Source organism: Neovison vison, chromosome 11, assembly GCF_020171115.1.
Source record: "Neovison vison isolate M4711 chromosome 11, ASM_NN_V1, whole genome shotgun sequence".
Lineage (NCBI taxonomy): Eukaryota > Metazoa > Chordata > Mammalia > Carnivora > Mustelidae > Neogale > Neogale vison.
The window spans coordinates 101,135,515-101,157,646 of NC_058101.1; the positions used below are offsets into that span (position 1 = coordinate 101,135,515).

The window sequence follows — 22,132 nt, forward strand, 5'->3', positions numbered from 1 at the left end:
CATTTTACCCACCCTAAAACCCAGCCCATGCAAGACACTTAATATTGGTGAAAAGAACACATGAATAATAGATTTCTAAAAAGCCTTAGTTCATAAATTATTTTTGGACAGAGTTCTCAATAAGTCATGACTATACAGAATGGCTAAAATTAACAACACAGGAAACAACAGATGTTGGCAAGGATGCAGAGGAATGGGAACCCTCTTACACTGCTGGTGGGAATGCAAACTGGTGCAGCTGCTCTGGAGAACAGTATGGAGGTTCCTCAAAAAGTTAAAAATAGAGCTAGCCTACGACCCAGCAATCGCACTCCTGAGTGTTTACCCAAAGGACACAAAAAATATAGATTCGAAGGGATATATGCACACCAATGTTTACAGCAGCCATTAACAACAGCCAAACTATGGAAAGACCCCAATGCCCGCTGACTGAGGAACGGACAAAGAAGACATGATGTATGTGTGTGTGTGTGTGTGTGTGTATGATGGAATATTATCCAGCCATAAAAAAGAATGAAATCTTGCCATTTCCAATGATATGGATGGAGCTAGAGAGTATTATCCTAAGCAAAGTAAGTCAGAGAAAGACAAATACCACATGATTTCACTCATTTGTGGAATCTAAGAAACAAAACACATGAACATGGCAGTGGGGGAAAGAGAGGCAAACCAGGAAACCAACTCTTAATTATAGAGGACAATCTGAGGGCTGCTGGAGGGAAGGTGGATGGGGGTTTAGGCTGGACGGGTGATGCGTATTAAGATGGGCACTTATGATGAGTATGTAAGTGACTAATCACTAAATTCTACATCTGAAAGTTAACACTGTATGTTATGTAATTGGAATTCAAAAAAAAAAAACTTGAAAAAAAAAGTCATGACTATAACTTGAAACTATAACAACTTTTCCATAACTTTCAAGTTACTTATGAAAAATCACATTACTTTGAAAAGTACAGTAACAACAACGGAAAGAGCTAAAAAAACATAGTCCTTTAGTCAATGCTACAAAAGTCTCTGTTATGTTGGCAAGCACATTAACTGTTTTCTGGCACTGGTGGTTAAGATGGCAGGCAAAAGCAGAACTGAAAGACAACTGCTGTGCAGTATGAGTGATTTAAAAAATGAACTTATGCTTAATTTCCTCCAGCATGTGAACGGGCCTTGTACCCTTTTATCAAAGGGGTTGTGGGCAAGGCTAGAGGCATGCAAACCCTGTATATGTGACCATCTGAGGGGCACATGTGTGAGCCACATCAAGGATGGCCACAGACACACAGGTTGTTTCTCTATCACACCAGGGAAATGAAGGCACCTTAGCTTCTGACAACTGCTACACAGTCAGAGATGAGCAAAAGCATTTATTGTTCATGTTTACTAGCTACAGATAATTAGCTACAGATTTTTAGATCAGAAAGACACCCTAACAATCAGTCAGTGTGGTGGCTTTCAAACTTTTTTAACCATAAAATCCTTCTACAGGAATGCATACGGAAGAGCGATACGTAAAATAGAGGTCAGGGGAGGGAGGTCTGGGAACCACTGAGGAGACTCAGAGAACCCTTACAGTCCATCAGAGCTTTAGTGTAAAAATCTCTAACCTAGTAACATCCCTTAGGATGGCTATGACAAAAAAACAAATGAAAGAACAAAAACCGAAAATAAGTCCTGGCAAAGATATAGAGATATAGGCACCACTGCCCACTGCTGATGAAAATGTAAAATGTTGCAGCTGCTTTGGAATATGTTACAGTAATTCCTAAAAAATGGAAAAATTACACATTATCCAGCAATTCTACTTCTAGTTATATACCCAAAAGAACTGAAACCAAGTACTCTCAACAGCCCTTGTTAGTTCTATGTATACCCATATTTACAGCAGCATCAGTCACAGTAAGTGGAAGCAACCTGAGCGCCCCAAGACAGATAACTGGAGAGACAGAATGTGGTATATACATCACTCCATTAAAAATATTCCAGTGAACTATTATTCCTTAGACAGGAGGGTAACTTGGACACATGGTGCAACACAGATGAACCTTGAAGATACAATATTAAGTGAAATAAGCTAGTCACAAAAAGAAGACTACTGTCTGATTCCACTTAGGTCCCTAGAACAGTCAGAGACAGAAAGTGGAACGGCGGCTTCTAAAGGCTGGGGAGGGATGGGGGAAGTTATCGTTCAATGGGTACAAAACTTTAGTTTTGCAAGATTCAGAGTTGTGGAGATAGATGATGGTGATGGTTTTCCAACAATGTGTATATGCTCAAATATCACTGCACTGCATACAGGTCTCCCCCACTATCTGGAAGTAGAGCATTCCCATAACACCTTTCGTAAGCCAAAATGGTATAAAGTGAAAAAGCACTTATCGTTAATTTATACAGAAAAATTTTGAACCTCCTCAGACCCCAAAAATAACCTCTTGAGCTCTTTTGATATGTTAGGACACATCTTGCTGATGCATACACAAAATAAACAGAGATAAAGCACAGGTGCTCGCAGACACAGTTCAAAGCCCTGGTGGCTCATGCTGAGCGTGGTTCCCAGGAAGGAGCCTGTCCCGCTGTGCATGGCCTTTCTCACCACAGCCCCGCCTCTCTCAACGCTGGCAGCCAAACAAGTGCTGAATGCTTTTTCACCTATTTTCGCAACAGCAAAAGTCCTCCATGGCTTTCCCTCAGTTACCAAAAAGAGACTGATGTAGATCTTTCAGAAAAGCAGTATGGCATAATGCAAGCTCTTGGAAGGTGGGGGGAAACCCACATGTAAAAATGGCTAAAATGATCGATTTTATGTTATGCCTATTTTACCACAATTAAAAAAACAAAAAACCAAAAAACCTTTGTTCGATCCCAACACAACACTTTCATTTTCCTGAGGAAAGAAACAGAACTAAAGCAGAAAAACCATTCACGTAAGATCACACTACAGGTAGTAGCGTTCTACCCAAAAAGGCACTTCCTTTATAGCACTTATCCCACCAAACTCTTCAATGCCCCTGGGAAACCAAAGAATAGAACTTCAGTTCCCACATCCGGCTTGCGAAGCCCTCCAGAGTGGAGACTCGCCTCTGCTCCAGACGCACGGCTCCCTGATGCCGACCACTTCACCACCATGGCCTCCACGCTTACTACTGTCTCCTCTCCTGGCCTCTGCACGGTCCACGCCATCTCCGCAGCTTCCCCTCACTAACTAAGCCTCAATATCACACAGACAACGTCTGAGTTTCACACATACTAAGTGCTGAGTACACAGATAATAAGTAAGATCACTTGAGACCTCCTACCCCAAGATCTTAGCTCTGGGCTAGCTGTCCCTCCTGCGCTCCGGTAATGGCCCTGCACCCACCTCACTGCCCTGACCATCTATTTCAGCCTTGTCTTCCCTACTTCCCCACCGTAGGCTCCCGACAAAATGTCATTTGTCTCTGTGTACTGGGCACCAAGACGAAGGAAATACCCCCGGGAAATACCGACCCCAGGAAATACTGACCCAACAGAGCTGGTAGGAGAGCTAAGATGAGATCAGATCTCCTGAAGGTCCAGGGTTCTTTTCATCAGTATAGCTGAAGGCCCTCCGCCAATGTGAAAATAATTATATTACCAGAGGTTCTTACTTAGAAAAGAAATTCACGTGTTGCGCCTGCAAAGAAACCACACTCATTCTTCTTGAATTATGCAGCAGTGCCCCCCAAGTTATTCCCAACTTTTGAGGAGGAGATGGCAGTGGAGAAATGGAACAGAAAAATAAAGGTCTTTTGTTCGTTCTCCCATAGACAGCTGTTGTTCTTACAATAAAGAGGGCTCTGCCTGCCATTTTTAACTTGAGCAACCATAATTTTTTTTTTAAAGATTTTATGTATTTATTTGACAGAGAGAGAGAGAGAGATCACAAGTAGGCAGAGAGGCAGGCAGAGAGAGAAGGAGGGGAAGCAGGCTCCCCGCTGAGCAGAGAGCCCAATGCAGGGCTTGATCCCAAGACTCTGAAATCATGACCTGAGCCGAAGACAGAGGCTTAACCCACTGAGCCACCCAGGCGCCTGGAGCAACCATAACTTAAGTGAGTCCATTAGGAACTCCTGTTTTGTTTTGTTTTAAAGATTTTATTTATTTATTTGACAGACAGAGATCACAAGCAGCTAGAGAGGCAGGCAGAGAGAGAGGAGGAAGCAGGCTCCCCGCTGAGCAGAGAGCTCGATGTGGGACTCGATCCCAGGACCCTGAGATCATGACCTGAGCCGAAGGTAGAGGCCTAACCCTCTGAGCCACCCAGGCGCCCGGGAACTCCTGTTTTATATTATAGTACCTACCCACTGAAAGACCTTGAGGACAAGCAATCTGTAATGGAAAAAAATTTATTTGAAGGCTATGTCCTCATAGTTCCATGACTTCCCTAGCCTTGGTGGAAGGCAGGCTTAGCCAGAGAGAAATATTTTTAGACCGGGGTGCTTCAGAGCTGTAAAAATAGGCCAGGTAAAGAGCACACTTGTCAAAGCCCCAGAGTACTCCAGCCACTGGGCCAAGGAAGCAGGCCAAGCAGAAGCATGCTGGTTTTATGTATTTTTGCAAACAGATCACCAGATTTGAAGCAGCTTCTCCAAAGCATAACCTGAATGGTAAGTGTATGAGAACTCTGTCACCTGATACAGAGCGCTGTCTCATACGCCTCTATGCGACAGGAGGTTCGTGGGGCATCAGCATTACCCCTGATGTGAATTATTTTCACATCAGCATTACGCTGCCTCCGAAAACTATTCTGACTTCCTTCCAACTCCCAGAGTAAGTGCACCAAGTGAGCACTCATGATGCTGACTGCAGCCCAGACATTGCTTTTCCTCTGCATCAAGGCCCGCCCTTGAGCGCATGGTTGGATTCAGGAAGGAAAAAAGTCATAAATCAGATGTGTCTCTCAGAGCTGGCAATTCTGGGTTTATGATTACCTCCGATTGTGCAATCCCTTCAACTCTGTCATCCGCGTGGGCTGTCTTCGCTAGCTTCGACAATCCAAAAAAAGGCATTCCACTGAGGCTTTCAATCACGACTGTCACCCTAACCAGCTGGTTGATTCTTAGAACAGTGTTAATTCATTAGCTGGCTTTTTTTTTTTTACTTGATTTTTATATTTCAAAAAGGATTTCTAAAAAGCCAAAGAAATGTGCCTTCATTTTCAGATGAGAAGAACACATTTTTTTAAAATTCGGTAAGCATCTGGATTTGGTAACATAGAGGAAAATAACTTCTCTCCCAGGACTGTCTCCTCCCATCTCCCACCAATTCCGGGAAGGAGAAGGGGCAACTGGACATGTCACTAGCCATCAACAAACTCTTTTTTTTTTTTTTAAAGATTTTATTTATTTATTTGAGAGAGAGAGACAGTGAGAGAGCATGAGCGAGGAGAAGGTCAGAGAGCGAAGCAGACTCCCCATGGAGCTGGGAGCCTGATGTGGGACTCGATCCCGGGACTCCAGGATCACGCCCTGAGCCGGAGGCAGTCGTCCAACCAACTGCACCACCCAGGCGTCCCGTCATCAACAAGCTCTTGGTTTGACCCAGCTCTCCAAGATGTTGCCACGATGAATGCTTTCCGAGTAGAAAAGACAGTTACAAATCCAAACTGCTCCCCGTAAGATGAGTATGGCTGCTAGAATGAATGGGGTTTTGCTGAAAAGGACCAATTAAGAGGCTCCCACAACGATTTGAGGATCAATGCCCAGTCCAGGAATTACAAAGGGGAGTGCAGGGGAAAGAACACTCCTCACAGAGAAAAGCCGCAGAGCCTTTTGCAGAATAGAGGAGACTCCGACCGTGACCTCAGCCTCAGAGTGTATGTGGCTGGAGGAACAACAGTGGTAATGACAGAGGGAGGAAAGTCGCAGGGAAAGCTGGAGGGGGCAAAGGAAGGGAACTGGCTGAATGATTTAAGTCTTGGCTGCAGTTTAAGTCTATTCTTGGCAGAAAGATGGCATCAGGGCAGCCAAATAGAGATCACCAGGGAGTGATTCCTACTTCGAGTCTAGCGCTCAGGAGAGGTCAAGCTGTTATCTACTGATTCCAGATACCCATGAAAGATCGCCCCACCCGTGGAGACCACACTTCTCTCTACAACACAGCAGAGGCCAGAGGTCCAGGCAGAATTGTGCTTACCTCGGCTTCAGGGATCAGACACCTTCAAAGACAGTGAAAAGAACTGAGAATAGAGACGTCATCCCTGGATGGGTCTCACAAATCCACACGAAAGCCACATTTACCAGACAGTTGCCACTGAACATGCTAGAGAAGCCTGCAGCTCTTTGCGTGGTTGGCTCTCCCAACACTGTGAGGCAATCCTTGCTTGCAGGTAAGGCAAAAGGCAGAGAGGGGTTAAGAGATTCGCCAAAGGTTCCTACGACAGGGGCCAGGTAGGGCTGGGGGCCAGGCTCTGGGTGGCACCTCCTCCTCTGCTCACTTTCAAGGGTTGGACCACCCCTCACCAGAAACGACTGCATTGTTCGTATACCCTAGGCAGACACAGGATAGACAGCAGCAGTACAATCTCCCTGTGGGCCCTCGAGAGCTAGGCAGTGAGGGGTGTGCCTAAGGCAGACGGGGAGAAGACAGAAGTGGAGGAAAAGAAATTAGAAACTCAAGCAAGGGGTAGGAAACAGTGAGGCTCTATCTAGGACATGGTAGAGAAAACCCCAAACCTGACTGATGTGCCATTTCGGCTCTACAATGGCCAAATGTATTCTTTGGCATTCTTTTTTTACCTGTTAGCCCCAAGTTTTCTACAGCATCTCCAGGCCCACCCAAGTCCAATGACTAACATGCTGACAGAGGCTGGTCTGGCTGTCCCTCGTGGATCATGAAGATCAGAGAAGAGCCCAGTAAAGAAGTGAACAACGCCACAAGAAAGGAGGGAACAGCTTCAGGACAAATACATCCCACACCCTTGAGGGGGCAGTTAACACCGGAGTAAAAACATTCCCCTCCAGAAAGAACACCAAAAGGACAGCTGAGAGCCAGGTAACCATGCCAGTCCCCTGTGATCTTGAAACGTATCCCAGGTCACTGCACTGTTTCCAAGCACAGTTCAACGGAGACATATTCACTGTAGCAAAAAAGAAAGAAAGAAACAAAAAAGTAAACAGTACAGAGCAGTTGTGGCCACTCTCCTATTCAGCATCAGAAAATTCAGAGTTTGGGGCATGAACAAATTCAGTGGCTGGGAGGAAAAAAGCTCTCAAGTCCACTTTAGTCTTAGGGAGCACCACAAAGTAACAAGGCTTAGAACACTCTTCCCCGCCATACTCCAACTTTAACAGTCTAAGGAGCCCCCCCACCCCAGAAGAAGTGTGTACTTTTTTTCTTAACAGGGTTGGGGGGAGCTTTGGATGAGAATAATCAGGCCTCCAACCTCTTCTACACTTTCTTATTTCTTCAAAGAAGTAGAGTGCATTAAAAGGAAGGTTGTACCAGGAGCCCTGGAGGAATCCACCTTCTGAAACGGCCATTTCCAGGGAGCCCGTTGACTCCCCTGCCCCTGCCCAGTAACTTAAGGAAAGCTATGGTCTCTCTGGGTGCCTCAGATGAAAAAAAGGCAACAAAGCAAAGTTCAGAAAGGACTCATTCAATAAACAGAAGAAATGCAAAGCTAGTAGCTTTCTTCCTTTTCTCCCCTCCTTCACAGAATAAAAAACAACCTGCCCCTCACTCAAGGGTCATTTAATTCTATAAGCTTCTTTGCTGGCCTAAGTATTTGGCTATGGCTGAACTGGTAATCAGAACCAAGTCAGAAGTCTGTAATGGGCAACAACACAGGTTAACCTTACTAATTATTAACCTGCAGCCTAAGGGATTTTTTTTTTAATTTAAAACAAACAAAAATGACAGGCAAAGTAGATGCTCTAAGAGAATACACATGTACAAATGGTCTGTGCTCTGATCAAATGTAATGAAGCACAAACCTCACTTATCTGAAACTGTTAAATTGCTTGAGAAATGTGTCAGGCTCCCACAAAATCTAGTAAAAAAATATTTTTTTTTTATCCTACTCAGCATGAAATGGGACACTTGGCAAAAGGATACATTTTACAAAAAATTAAAATTGTAAATGGAACCACACCCTGAATAAAATTCAAACTACTTCAGAAAGAGTTCAGGGAAGTGAAGATAAATGCAGAGCTGAGATGCTAGTTTGTGCTTGTGTTTCTAAGGCTTCAGTGAGGATCTACCATGGGTGAGAGAACAGTAAAAAGTGACTTCCCTCTTTTCAGAGGTCCATTAGCAAATCAACCACAGTATCAACCAGCATTTGTATTCAAGATTAAGCAAGTTGGGGGGTGCCCAGGTGGCTCAGTGGGTTAAGCCTTCGGCTCAGATCATAACCTCAGGGTCCTGAGATAGAGCCCTGCATCAGGTTCCCTGCTCAGCAGGGAGCCTGCTTCCCCCTCTCTCTCTGCCTGCTGCTCTGCCTACTTGGGATCTCTCTCTCTCTGTCCAATTTAAAAAAAAAATAAAAATAAAAATAAAAAGATTAAGCAAGTTGGAACCAAATCATACCAATATTCTCCATCTAAATAATACAGTCCTACCTCTGCGGCAACAATCAAGAGTTGTGAGTGGATATGAGGGGAGAAGGTCAAATGGACAAGGATGACCACAATGAAGAGAAGTAATTGCAAAGGCAGCTAACATTTTGTGAGCTCTTATTAAGTGACAGACACTGTGCTAAGTGCTTGAATTTTGCTAATTCACTCAATCCTCCCCCCCATACTCCTACCAGGCTAGTACTAGTATTAGTCCTACTTTTAGAAATAACTTAAAAAAAAAAAAAAAGAAAACTGAGGCCAGAGGCTAAGTAACTTTCCCATGTTAACACAACTGGCATGTGAAGCTGAGCCAGCATAAAAATCATCCAATTCTTCATACTGAAGTGGACCCATTCTCTATTCAAAACACATCAACTAATTCTTCAGTGGCACTCAATCAGCAAAACAGACTTACCCAGTGCCAAAAAACCATAGGGCAAGGAGCATAAAGAATGAGGTGATACTGCCTGGGACCGCATGCCGCAGGGCAGAATGCAAACTCAGATCCACTAAACCACCCAAAACATCAGCAAAACCAACCAGAGGTACCCAGTTTCTACAGGAAAGCATGGTTTCCCTCCACAGGATTAAAGCTGTCACCTGAAGTGGGTGAGGTTCTTTTAAACCTTGTAACGTAAGATTGGAACTATGTTCCTTATGAATGTTCACTTCCTGGACTTCCAGTCTTTTTTTTTTCCCCCCTGAGCCCCACACCCAACTTGGGGCTCAAACTCATGACACAGATAAAGAGTCCCACTCGGCTGACTGAGCCAGGCAGGCACCCCTAGACTTCTGGTGTTTATCAGCTTTCAGAATGACAATTCCATTATGTTTCCAACTAGCGGGGTAAAAAAACATTTCCCCCTTAATGAAAAGGCACTCCTTGTTCCAACTACTCAAGGATTTGACCCACAAGTATGTGTTTCCATCAATGTCAGTCATTTCTCCCCACTCCTTTCTCAAGTGAATGCTCCATTACCATACCCGTAATTTTAGGAGCTACCTTTATGCCTTTTCATGCAGCGTAATACCCTTTTTCATGGTATCCAATAATGGATGCAGAATTGCAAGAACTGAGCAATCCCATTTTGTACAAAAGTTGAGGTGATGCTTTCTACACAGTTTCTGATCTTCTTCCACTGATGTCTTCAAGGTACTGTCCATTTCCTATACTGTTCTTGGAGACTAAAGCCCTAATAACTTGTCACCAAGACATTGTTTAAGTGTTTTTAAGTCAATACATTATTTTACACCTGCCTGCAATAGATCTCACTCTCATAACCTTGGGAGATTTTGGTGGAGCAGAAGGAATACAAGTGCGCTCAAGGCTAAGCTCTCTTCAAGTATGTTATATATAGTATAACATGTGGAACTTTTAGATTAGAGGGACTTACACCTCCTCACAAAAAACAGATTACTGGAACACCATAACCTAGCAGCCAGGGTATCCAACAATAAAAATGGCAATGTATGTCCAAAAACACAATCTCAGAAGAAAAAAAAGGAGAAACTATAAGAAGTCAGATGGATAAAAACATTTTTAAACATTCTGTTTTTAAGAGAAAATATGAATATGCTGCAAAAAAAAACTGCAGGGAGAATTAAAATATATAGTAATAATAAAAGATTTTTTTAGAGAGAGAAAAAGGGAGACAGGGAGGAAAAGGAGAGGCAGAGGGAGAAAGAGAATCCTAAGCAGGCTCCACACTTAGCACCAGGTGGGGCTTGATCCCACAACCCTGAGATCAAGACCTGAGCCAAAATCAAGAGTCTGACTTAACTGCCTGAACCACCCAGGCACCCCAGAAGACTTTTTTAAAAAAAGCGAGCATGGGGGACGCCTGGGTGGCTCAGTTGGTTGAGCGGCTGCCTTCGGCTCAGGTCATGATCCCAGCGTCCTGGGATCGAGTCCCGCATCGGGCTCCTTGCTTGACAGGGAGCCTGCTTCTCCCTCTGCCTCTGCCTGCCACTCTGTCTGCCTGTGCTTGCTCTCGCTTCTCTCTCTATGACAAATAAATAAAATAAAATCTTTAAAAAAAAAAAAAGCAAGCATGGAAGTGTGGGCTTGTTTGCAAACAGACACTGAAAAATTTAAACATTCTTGACTGTAGCCACTGCAGTCCAGCAGCACTCCCTTAAGAGAAACTTGGTAACAAAGTCAGCTAAGAAAATCACAGTTCTCCAATATGAGCTGGAATGTAAGCGCTGAAAATAAATAAATAAATAAATAACAAGTATCACAGTAACCATGTAATCAGTTGCACAACTGACCCCGTACTACTCAGCTCAGGCGAACAGGGCAGAGTCCTGAAGATGAACAATGAGATTAGACACTCTTCCTGGGCCCTCAGCCACTCTACTCCCACTCTCCCCAGAACCTAAACCGCGCTGTTCTTTGCAAAAAGGGTAATAGGTCAAAGTTGCGTAGCCAACGCGCTTGCAACTGGAGGAGTCCCAGGGCCTCGGAAGCTTCGGTTAGGTCACTTTACAAAGTGCTACCAAAAGGATGACTATTACCTTTCATTGTAACCCGTAAGCAAAGGAAACACACGGCGGGGGCGGAAAAGAGAGATCATTCAGAAGAGCAGAAAACGGCTCTAACAAAGACTGGAGAATTAGAAAACACTGAATAAAAACAAAACTAACTGATCGCAGTCCGGGTCTCCGGAAGCAAATTCTGTCTAAGCCGAGCAGCGAGCGCGCAAGTTATTCCTCAGTATTGTGCACATGGAATACTATCTTCTCTGCACGGCCCGATTCCGAAGTGCATTCAGAAACACTTTCCACAGAGCCTCCATCGGACCCTGGGGGCGGCTGGAATTTAGAGACCAGGAACCTGAGGCTCAGTCCAAGGGCATTCGTTCTTTGGGGGACTGCAGGAGTCAGGCCCAGACTCGAGACTTTTCAACTGCACGGGTGGGGGGCGGGATGGCATCTCCTCCGGCTTCCCGCGGACGCCGGCCTCCCGGCGGAGCAGCCACGCAGCGTCTCCGCTGGCCAGGACCAGCCCGGAAGCGTGCGTAGCAAACCGAGCGGGGTACGCCGCCCACCCCGCCGCTCACCTGGGCGATGCCGGCGCCCATCAGCCCGCCACCGATAACCGTCACGTGCTTGACGATGATTTTCTTCGCCGAGGCCGAGGCAGTGGACGAGGAGGACACAGAGCGCACGAGCTGCCGCGTTACAAAGGCCATGCTGCAGACACAAAGGCGGCGACAGCGATAAGACCTCGCGAAGTTAGCCGCGGCACGGGCACTCGCAGTTAGGTGACCTCTGGGGGGCGGAGACCGAGGCGGTGCCTCCGTCCCGCCCGCCCCCGCGTTCAGTGACATCATCGACGGCGGGGGTGGAGTCTCGGGGTGCGCCCCGCCCATTGGCCCCGGCCGGCGGGGAACCGCGTTCTAACCGCGGAGCGAGGCTTCCCGCCCAACGCGGGCGGGCGCGGCTACGGCCTTCAGGCGGGGAAAGGGGCGTGGTCGCGGGGGCGAGGAGGGAGCGCGCGCGGGCGCGGAGCGGTGGGCTCGCTGCGGCCGCGGGGCGGGGCTCCGGTCCCCTCGCGGTGCAGGCGTCTGCTCGGAAGAGGCGCAAGCCGCTCGTGAGATGAAGCGCGGGCCGTTAAGTTTTTAAATCCTCGCCCTTGAGGCGTGTGCGTCTATCGGCGCCGGATACATACTTGCAGATTCGCAGTAGTGATCATTTTAATGCGGTGGCTATTGGCCGTTCCTGCGGAAACGGAAGGAAACAAACTGCTCACCCCCAAAACGAACGGCTGAGGACCCCTGCGTCGCAACACAGAGAACGGGCCCGCGGGAGGGAAAGGGCGTTGACCCGCGGTGACCCATGTCAACGTCAGCGTCTATCAGTGCGGTGAAAGTGGACGGTTGAAGGTCAAAAAGCAGCCGTTGTGATGTAACGGGCATAGGAAGCGGAGGAAAAGATGCCTCGCCAAGTAACGGCAGATGGGGATACCCGTTAGGTCAGTCTTCTCGTTCATGTGAATGATTTCTGGTTACTGTACTTTAGTAATACACAATCTTTATTATTTTTAAATACATAATAAGACTCCACAAACACACCACCCAAAAATCGGCCTCAGAAGGAATCCACACAGTGAACCCAGTGTTCGCCATTCCTTTGCTTTGGTCTCATTTTTTTAATCTAATTCTGTAAGATTATGGGAGAAGTTCTGTTGCTCAGAGCTCTGTTAGATTGGAGCAATACTAGGATCACTACTGCTTAAGGAGACAGCGTTACATCCGAGTAACTCAAGTCCATTGAGTGCTAGAATGTAGCAAATGCAAAAGCCAGTGGGACTGGAAATGGAGAAGAAAGATTACACAGAGAACACTAGTAACTTGAAAAACAATGAAGAGGAGAGAATTCTAGGCAGAAGCAGCTGCCCATTAAAAAGTAGAAAGAGAAGAAAATATTGCGGGGGTGGTGGGACAGAGGGATTAGGTGTGGTTAGAAGTGAGGCTAGGATGCTGGATGAGGAGGATGTGTGGAGGTTTCTTGAGGTGGATTTTAGCTTTCAGTTCTCATTTACAAGTTGTGTCTCATGCAAGGCCAGACGTCCAAACATAGTCTAGCACTGCCACAATAAACACTTTCTAATTAAAATGTGTGTAATGTAAAACAGTGCCCAAGGATGCTATATTTTCAGATCGTGATCTGTTTTCCCCTGGGAGGAATAATTGTTTCCATGTTTTTAGTGGCTCTCAAATCTGAGGCTGTCTATTAGCTAAAGGTGTGAGGGAAAGAATAGAGCACAGACATGGGCATCAGGAGTCCTGGCTCTGTCACCTGTGTGCACTAGGACCCTTGCAACACTTGCTCTACCTGGGCTCCAGCATCCTTGTCTATAAAAGGAAATGGGGGGATTCCACACTAAGATACAGCCCCCAGTTTACAGTCTTCTTGATGTGGGAAACAAAGGCAGAAGAGAAATGAATTTTCTTACTACCCACAGGCCATGGACAAGTCCTTGAAACAGGCAGAATGACATTCCTCTAAGGACTCAACTGCCTCGATGTTAATGTTTTTGCTAAGGGAACTTAAAGGCAACTTTAGCCCGACCCCCAGGATCTTGTAAGTCTATTTTTTTAAAAGATTTTATTTATTTCATTTTGCGAGAGTGAAACTACATTAACATATAAAAATTCCTTTAGAAATTTCTATTATCTCTAAACCCCCCAAGATACATGTTGGCAATCACCTCCCAAGTCCATGGCTGACTGATATGGATCTGAAGGGTCTCATGACTAAGGTTTTATTAGAAAGTAGTAAATGACCTTTTCTAACAATAGCTAACCCGCTCAAGTTCCTGGAAACCTTGCTTCCAAAATGCCTTAGAGACTTAACTATCTGAATCCCCTCCCAACTTGAAAGTGTATAATGGACCACTCCTCATGACCCCACTGCAGCTCTTTCTTTCCATGGCTCCTGTCCCCATGCTTCAATAAAACCAGCTTTTTGCACCAAAGACATCTTAAGAGTTCTTTCTTGGCCTTGGTCTTTGAACCCTAACAGCTTTCCTCCATCATTCCACTCTCATCATTTCCATCATTTCCACTCCAGCCCAGTCCTGATCAAATGACAGTTAGAATAGAATCACTTTCTTTTACCAAGACTGCGAGACTTTTCCCAAGTGTGGCCTTGGCCTTTCAGGGATCCAGTAATAGTTTCTGTGGCCCCTGACTGGCACCTTCAGCCTGTTCTTGGGGGTTCTGTCATTTCTCTCTACAGAAAGAGAGGGGTACTGGGAAGCATGACCCTGCTCACTGAACCAGTTTGGAGACTGCAAAGGGAAGGACTGGCACAGAGAATGGAGTAAGTGGTGACTGCTTTTATTTTTGTCTCATAAATGGATCATTGTAATACTTAAAAAATACATATCAAAGAAGCATTATTTGCAAATATACATTGTGGAGGCCCTGGAGAGTGGCAGAAGCAGGGAGGACAGTAGGTCCTTCAGATATGCTGCAACTGCTCTCCACAGAGGAATGCGAGGGACTATGGAGGAGGTTAGATTGGGGTGAGTAGCAGGGTGTGTCTGTGGGGTGTCACAGGGGTAGCAGCTAACATACTTAGTGAATGCTCAATTTGTTGACTCTTCACTGATCACGTTTCTGCTCTTCACCAGTGTGCTAAACTACTTCCTCAGAGTAGTGAGGGTGAGTAGAAGATTATCAAGTGGAAAAAGAGTTACAGTGATGTTCCAGACAGACAGAGGAATGCATCTGTAGATTGTGAAGGAACACAGAAGAGAAAATGGTCTGGAAATACAATTAATATAGAATAACCATAAATATTAGATTGGAAGCTGGCATGGGCCAGATCAGGGTCGGCCTTTTTATGAGAGTCGTGGTCACAGTTACATTTAAATTTTTATTTAGAAATAATTACAAACTCATAGAAAAATTATTAAGAATAAGAATAATGCAAAGAAACCCATACACCCATATTTACCTATTTTAATATTTTATACATTTTCTTCATCTTTTTTTTTTTTTTTAAGAGAGAGAGAGAGAGAGCAAGCAAGGGACAGAAGGAGAGGAAGAAAGAGAGAGAATCCCAAGCAAGCTCCATGCTCCCCATGGAGCCCAAAGTGGGGCTCAATCCCATGACTCCAAGATCATAATCCAAGCCAAAATCAAGAGATCCACACCCAACTGACTGAGCCACCCAGGTGCCCCTGCTTTGTCATCTTTTTTCTTATCATTTATCTATGTCTACCTCTCTACATATCTTTATCTATCCATAATATTTAAGATATGTATAACATGTAGAAAGAAAGATATACTTCCTGAGCCATTTGTGGGTAAGTTACACATATCATGGTTCTTCATCCAGTATTTTAGTGTGTATTTCCTAAGAATTGGGTGGCTCTCTTATATAACACAGCACAGTTGTCAACATTGGTAAATTCAATACTGTTACAACATTTCTATCTCATTGAGCACCAGTATTTCAATTTAGTTAATTGATCCAGTAATATCATTCATAGATTTTTTTTTTTCTTCTAGTACTGAATCCACTCTAGGGTCAGATACGGCATTTAGTTTCATCTCTCTCTCTCTCTCTCTCTCTCTTTGAATAACAGATTTATTGAGAGTTTAGTTAATTTGTCTTTATTTTTATGTTTAGGTACTGGCTTTGCCATGAGCATTGTGTTTGTGAACAAGGAAACTATATAAAGGACTTAAATAGCCTTTGGAGAGATTTAAAAGCTATCATTGACAACTCACTTCTCAGCCTTTGCATAAGGGGTGGGAAGAGAGTGGCTACACAAATTCAGACCGGAAAAAAATACAATGAGGACAAATGCTCCCAAACAACATGATGGGAGAAGAACAGAGTTTCATGTCATCTTTTAGAATTAGAAATGCCAAATTGGTATATTCCTTGTGGAAAACTTTCTTTTAAACGAAGCACACATCGTACATAAAGGAAATCTGAGTAGTAAGACTGAATAAGAAGAACTATAGGATATACAACCTTCAATAACATTGTTACAGTTGTAATTTAATCATAAAACATTTGAGAATTACAAACCATGATCTTCTAGTCTGTTTGATTTGACATTCTGAAATTCCCTACACCATTTCGTAAATATACTTATACACCTTGTCATTTTTTTCTTTGAAATAAAACTGCAACTAGATTTGAGCCATCTTTGCAAGATGTATTTTGCATTATGAATATGTTCACATGATATGTCTAAGACTAGCTTCACAGTAAATCAATGCAGAATGGGGATGATGGAAAGTGGGCTGGGTGTAGATGAAACAAGATTTGTTTAACTTCTGTAGGTATTGTCCGTAATAAAAAAAATAAAAAGAGGAAAACTGCATATGGTATTAAAATGTGTTCAATTAGGGTCATTACTTTTATTTGCTTGCATTGTAAAATATGATTTTAAAATTTTCATCTTGGCTCCTGGATAAAATCATTTCATTATCCTTTATCTCAAACACAGTGTTTGGCCTAAGTGTTAAAAATGCTTTATTAGAAAGATTATTTATTATTAAAAAACAAAGTTAATACGTCCTTGTTTGTAGACTCCTCTTCAATGAAATACCATTGAGTCAATTTGTTACATTCCTATTATATTTCAGATTATCATGTTAGTTGTTGCAAAAGAGATTTATTTCACATATCACACAGCTCAAGTGTGCAGTTCAATGGCTTTTACCAAAATGGTGTAACCTTTACCATAAATTGGTTTTAAAATTTTCATCCCCCCAATAAGATCCCTAATGCGCTTTTAAAGTTAATCCTCATTTCTACTTCCCGACCCAGGCAATCACACATCTACTTTCTGTTTCTGTATACTTACCTGTTATAAAACACTTCATATGAATGGAATCATTTAAATACATTGTCTCAGCAAAATGTTTTTTAACTGTGGCTTCTCCAATGGTATATTATGTGTCAGTGGTTCATTCCATTTCATTACTGAATAATATTTTACTGTATACATCTACTCTATTTTGTCTATTTGTTCACCAGTTGATAGACATTTAGGTTGCTTCTTGTTTGGGACTATAATGAATCATGCTGATAGGAACATTCTCTTGCACATGTTTGTTTCCCCAGTTACCTGGGGATGGAATTGCTGAGAAGTAGGGTAGTTTTATGTTTAACTTTTTGAAAAGTCATAAAACCGTTTCCTTTTTTTTTTTTTTTAAGATTTTATTTATTTATTTGACAGGGAGCGGGGAAATGGGTAGAAGGAGAAGCAAGCTCCCCACTGAGCAGGGAGCCTGACATGGGGCTCAATCACAGAACCCTGAGATCAGGACCTGAGCCAAAGGCAGATGCTTAACCCACTGAGCCACCCAGGTGCCTCCCACAGAACTGTTTCAAAAGGATGGTACTGTTTCATATAATCACCATCGACAGACAGTGGTTTCCATCTCTCCACATCTTCACCAATACATGTTATTTTCTGTCATTTTATTATGGTCATTTATTATAGTCTCTATTTTATGTCTTATTTCTCATTCTAGTGTGAAATGGTATCTCCATGGTTTTATTTTGGATTTCCCTAATGTTGAATATCTTTTCATGAGCTTATTAGCCATATATGTGTCTTCTCTTTGAAAACGTCTGTTCATATCTTATACACTTTTTCATTGGTTTTATTATTGGTTTGGGCTTACAAGTTTCTAATTTTTCCAAAGGTGTATAATTCATTACTGGATTTAGTTATTTTGAGATTCAAATTATTCTAGATTGGGCCAGTGGGAACCTCTTCAGATGATTTCTTGTGACACTCCCCCATTCTTAACACCTCCTCACTTTCTGGCATAATGAAGCTTATTTTATACCTACACTGCCTTAGTTCCAGAAAGAGTCATTTTGTGATGTGCTCCAGTTCCTTTTAATGGGAATGATATTGGAGACCGAGGTCTGGGCACAGATATACTTTAATAAGATTAGTCTGGAAGCTTTCTGAAGGATGTATTTGTTCTCTATTGCTATGCGATAAATTATCTTAAAACTTAGTGGCTAAGGGTGCCTGGGTGGCTCTGTTGGTTGAGTGTCTGCCTTCGGCTCAGGTCATAATCCCAGGGTCCTGGGATGGAGTCCCAGTGGGCTCCCTGCTCAGCGGGCAGCCTGCTTCTCCCTCTGCTTCTCTCTCCCTCTCATGAATAAATTAAGAAAATCTTAAGAAAAAAAAAAAAGGTGGTGCTTGGGTAGCTTAGTTGGTTAAGCAACTGCCTTCCGTTCAGGTCATGATCCTGGAGTCCCAGGATCAAGTCCTGCATCGGGCTCCCTGTACCAAGGGGAGTCTGCTCTCCCTCTGACCTCTCCACTCTCACGCTCGCTCGCTCTCTCTCAAATAAATAAATAAAGCAAAAACCCCCAAAAGAACAAAATAAAACTTAGTGGCTAAAGTAAATGATTTCCTGGTTTTTGTGTGTCAGAGAATCAGGAGCAGAAGAGCTAGGTGGTTCTAGCGAATGATTCTTCAGGAGGTTATAGTCAAGATATCATGAAAGGCCATAGTCAACCAAAGGCTTCACTGGGGCAGGGATGTCTGATTCCAAGATGGTTCACTTACATAGCTGTGGGCAGGATGTGCCAGATTCTTGCTATGAGTAGGAGGCCTCAGCTCCTTGCCATATGGGCCTCTCCAGAGGGTCACTTGTGTGTCCTGACAACATGGCAGCTGGCTTCTCCTGAAACAAGTGATCCAAAAGAGAACAAAGCAGAAGCCACATATTTTTCATGACTTTACAAAGCTGCACCCCAGTAACCTAGTGGTCACATGAGTCAGCCATATTTGATGTGGAAGGGAACTACAGAAAGAATAGGTAAGGGCGACCATACAACCTCAAGGTCATAAAGACACTTTCCTACATTATTTTAGATTTCTTGCTTTACTTTTCACATCTAGGCCTGTCACTCTTTAGATTGTTTTTTGTATGTGGTGTGAGATAAGGAGTCAAGGTTCATTTATTCCCGTATGTTGATATTCACCGGATGCAATGCCAGTCATGGAAAATTCCACCCTTTCCCCCACCATATGACAGTGGCGTCTTTCATCACAAATCAGGTACTCTTATGTGTGTGAGTCTGCCTCACTGGTCTGTTTGACTTTGTGCTGATCCCACACTGTCTTGCTTACTGTAGCTTTAGAAGGAGATTCGACATCTTGGTATCATGATCATTTTGGCTATTCTAGCTCTTTGCTTTTACAAATAGTTTTTTTGTTTTGTTTTGTTTTGTTTTGTTTTTAGCTTTTGCCACTTTTGCAGCTACTGATGCTTAGGCCCAACCCAGTTAAGACTCTGGTTTAACTGGTCTGGGGAGGAGGCTACGCATCAGCATTTTTACCAAACTCCCCAGGTGAGCCTCACATACTGCCAGAGTTGAGAGTCACTGATGTAGTTGAACTCTCTTCTATGACAGCAGGAAAAATTGAGGCCCAAGGAAGTTAAATGCTTACCAACAGTTACACAGAGAAGGTAACTGCTGAATCGGGGCTCCAACCCAGGCGCTATCTTCCAGTCCAGTCCTCTTTCCACCGCCTGTAGTTATTCCTGGATATGCCCACTGTACATGCATAGCAGAAAAGCAGGGAGGAGAAAGATGCCCAGAAACTTCACAACTCCTTACTTGGGGGTGGGGGAATATTATTAGTTCATGGACACAGCCAAGATGTTCAACATGAGAGGCTATAATGGCGGGACAAGAAACCTGTGGAAGGTCCTGAGCGATCCTCTCTCCAAATCTTTGACAAATGAGGAAACTGAGGCCCAGAGAGGTCATATGGTCAGTTCCTGGTAGAGACACTGGTGTCTGAAGCATGCCATGCTGTTAGTCCCATTCTCACATTCCTGCTATGTTTGACTTTCTTCCCAGGTATGCCAGCTTGAGCTCTGCTCCCTTAGAAGTTTTTGCCTACAACTTACCTCTACACACATCATGGGATGATTCCTGAAAGAAGCAAAGCCTCATTGTTTTCTATGCAATTACATGTCTTACTAACAAAACAGAAAGAACTTACCACTCACATGGGTAAATGGTATTAGGTAATCTCAGGCCCCCAGAGAAATTATCTCTAATTTCCAATGTAACTCTTGCCTTTAAGATTTTTTAATGTGAAGACCTTTAGTTCCCCACAATGGGGCAGCAAAGAGCTTTTCAATACACAGTTACTAGCATGTTGAAAATCTGATAGTGGCAGTACTTTTTATATTTTAAAGTAACTTCCTTAAGCTCTTTTTTCCCCCCTTAAGTGCACAGGCAAGGAACTACAATCATTGCTTTTCATTTAGACTAAATTCTGAAAGTTTTTACCAGAGCTTGGCACATAGTAGCCATTGAAGATATTCCTTAAATAAGAGAATAGATTAAAATAGATGAATATTTTTAAAAAGTACCATTTAGGGACACCTGGGTGGCTCAGTCAGTTAAGTGTCTGTCTTTGGCTCAGGTCCTGAGCCCAGAGTCCTGGGATCGAGCCTGGCATCAGGGTCCCTATTCAGTGGGGAGTTTGCTCCTCCCCCCTCCTTCTCCCCCTGCTCATGCTCAGTCTCTCTCTCTCTCTCACATAAATAAATACAATCTTTAAAAAATACCATTTAACTTAGGTGCTTGAAATGAAAGGAAATAAGAATCCTACCTTTGGTGTTTTAGGTAAACCCTTAAAATTTGGCATCTTGCTCTCAATTTTCCTTGACCATATGGTAGAGTCAGACCAGATATCGGAACGTGTGGGTTCTGATTCTGGATCCAACAAGAGTCCATGGTTTGGTCATTTCACTACTGATTCTTCCATCTCCTGAAACTAAATGAAATTATCTTTAAAACTTTCAGCTCTAAAGTTCTGTTGTGTAAAAACCTTAGCCTAAAAAAGATGTGGTATATATAGAGAGATAGATAAATAGATGTGTCTGTATATATCTACATACATACATATACACAATGGGATATTATGCAGCCATCAAAAGAAATGAAATCCTGTCATTCGGATGGAACTAGAGGATATTATGCTAAGCGGAGTAAGTCAATCAGACAATCAGAGAAAGACAATTATCAGATGATCTCTCTGAAATGAGGAAATTGAGAGGCAGGGCAGGAGGTCGTGGGGGGTAGGGAGGGAAAAAATGAAACAAGATGGGATCGGGAGAGAGACAAACCACAAGAGACTCTTAATCTCAGGAAGCAAACTGAGGGTTGCTGGAGTGGAGGGGGAAGGGGTAGGGGTAGGGTGGCTAGGTGGTGAACATTGGGGAGGGTATATGCTATGGTGAGTACTGTGAAATGTGTAAGACTGATGATTCACAGACCTGCACCCCTGGGACAAAGAATACATTACATGTAAATTAATTAATTAATTAAAAATAAAAATAAAAAAACCTTAACCTATTGTCATTTTAGACTGAGGAAGTTTCGGTTAAAAAAGCTCAATATGCCTTCAGAGCTACAAAAGCTTTCATTTTATAGAAGAATATTAAAATATCTTGAATCAAACAGGCTCAATGCTGTAAGAAATCACACTCAGGGGGCACCTGGTGGCTCAGTGGGTTATGCCTCTGCCTTTGGCTTAGCTCGTGATCTCAGGGTCCTGGGATTGAGCCCCGCATTGGGCTCTCTGCTCAGCAGGGAGCCTGCTTCCCCACCCGCCCTTCTCTCTGCCCACTTGTGATCTCTCACTCTGTCAAATTAATAAAATCTTAAAAAAAAAAAAAGAATTAAAAAGGAAATTCCCATTAGTCAAAAAAAAAAAAAAGATAAAAGAAAAAGAAATCACACTCAGACCTCAACTGATTAGAGGTGAGCAATTCATAATCAGGTAGACATTTTCATTCACTTACTTTTAAAGGAAAAGATGTTCATTACAGAAAAGTTGAGAAACATAGAAGAGTTGAGAGCAAAACAAAACTTAACTGTAATTTTACTATCCAAAAGTCAGTCAGTTTGTTTTTTTAGAAGAAGGGATCATAGTGTATTTAGATTTGTGTCCTCCTTTTAAACTTACAGTGCAATATTTTGAGCACTTGGATGCTGTCAAGTTATTAAGAATAATGTTTGTTAGGTAACACCCC

General features: G+C 43.3%; 1 protein-coding gene and 1 long non-coding RNA gene across 2 annotated transcripts in view; one reads left to right on the forward strand and one right to left on the reverse strand.

Annotated features, from left to right (window-relative positions):
* The window catches only part of HADH (hydroxyacyl-CoA dehydrogenase), a 48,566-nt gene extending 36,709 nt beyond the window's left edge, over positions 1–11,857 (reverse strand). The window contains exon 1 of the mRNA XM_044224307.1: positions 11,633–11,857. Within this exon, the coding sequence (XP_044080242.1) occupies positions 11,633–11,764 (132 nt within the window). The 5' untranslated portion in view covers positions 11,765–11,857. The remainder of the gene's footprint in view (positions 1–11,632) is intronic.
* A 1,686-nt stretch (positions 11,858–13,543) lies between these two features.
* LOC122890162 lies at positions 13,544–16,319 on the forward strand. Its single transcript, XR_006381070.1, has 3 exons — positions 13,544–13,658; positions 14,316–14,399; positions 15,717–16,319. It is a non-coding gene; the product is annotated as an uncharacterized LOC122890162 (long non-coding RNA).
* Positions 16,320–22,132: the final 5,813 nt, after the last annotated feature.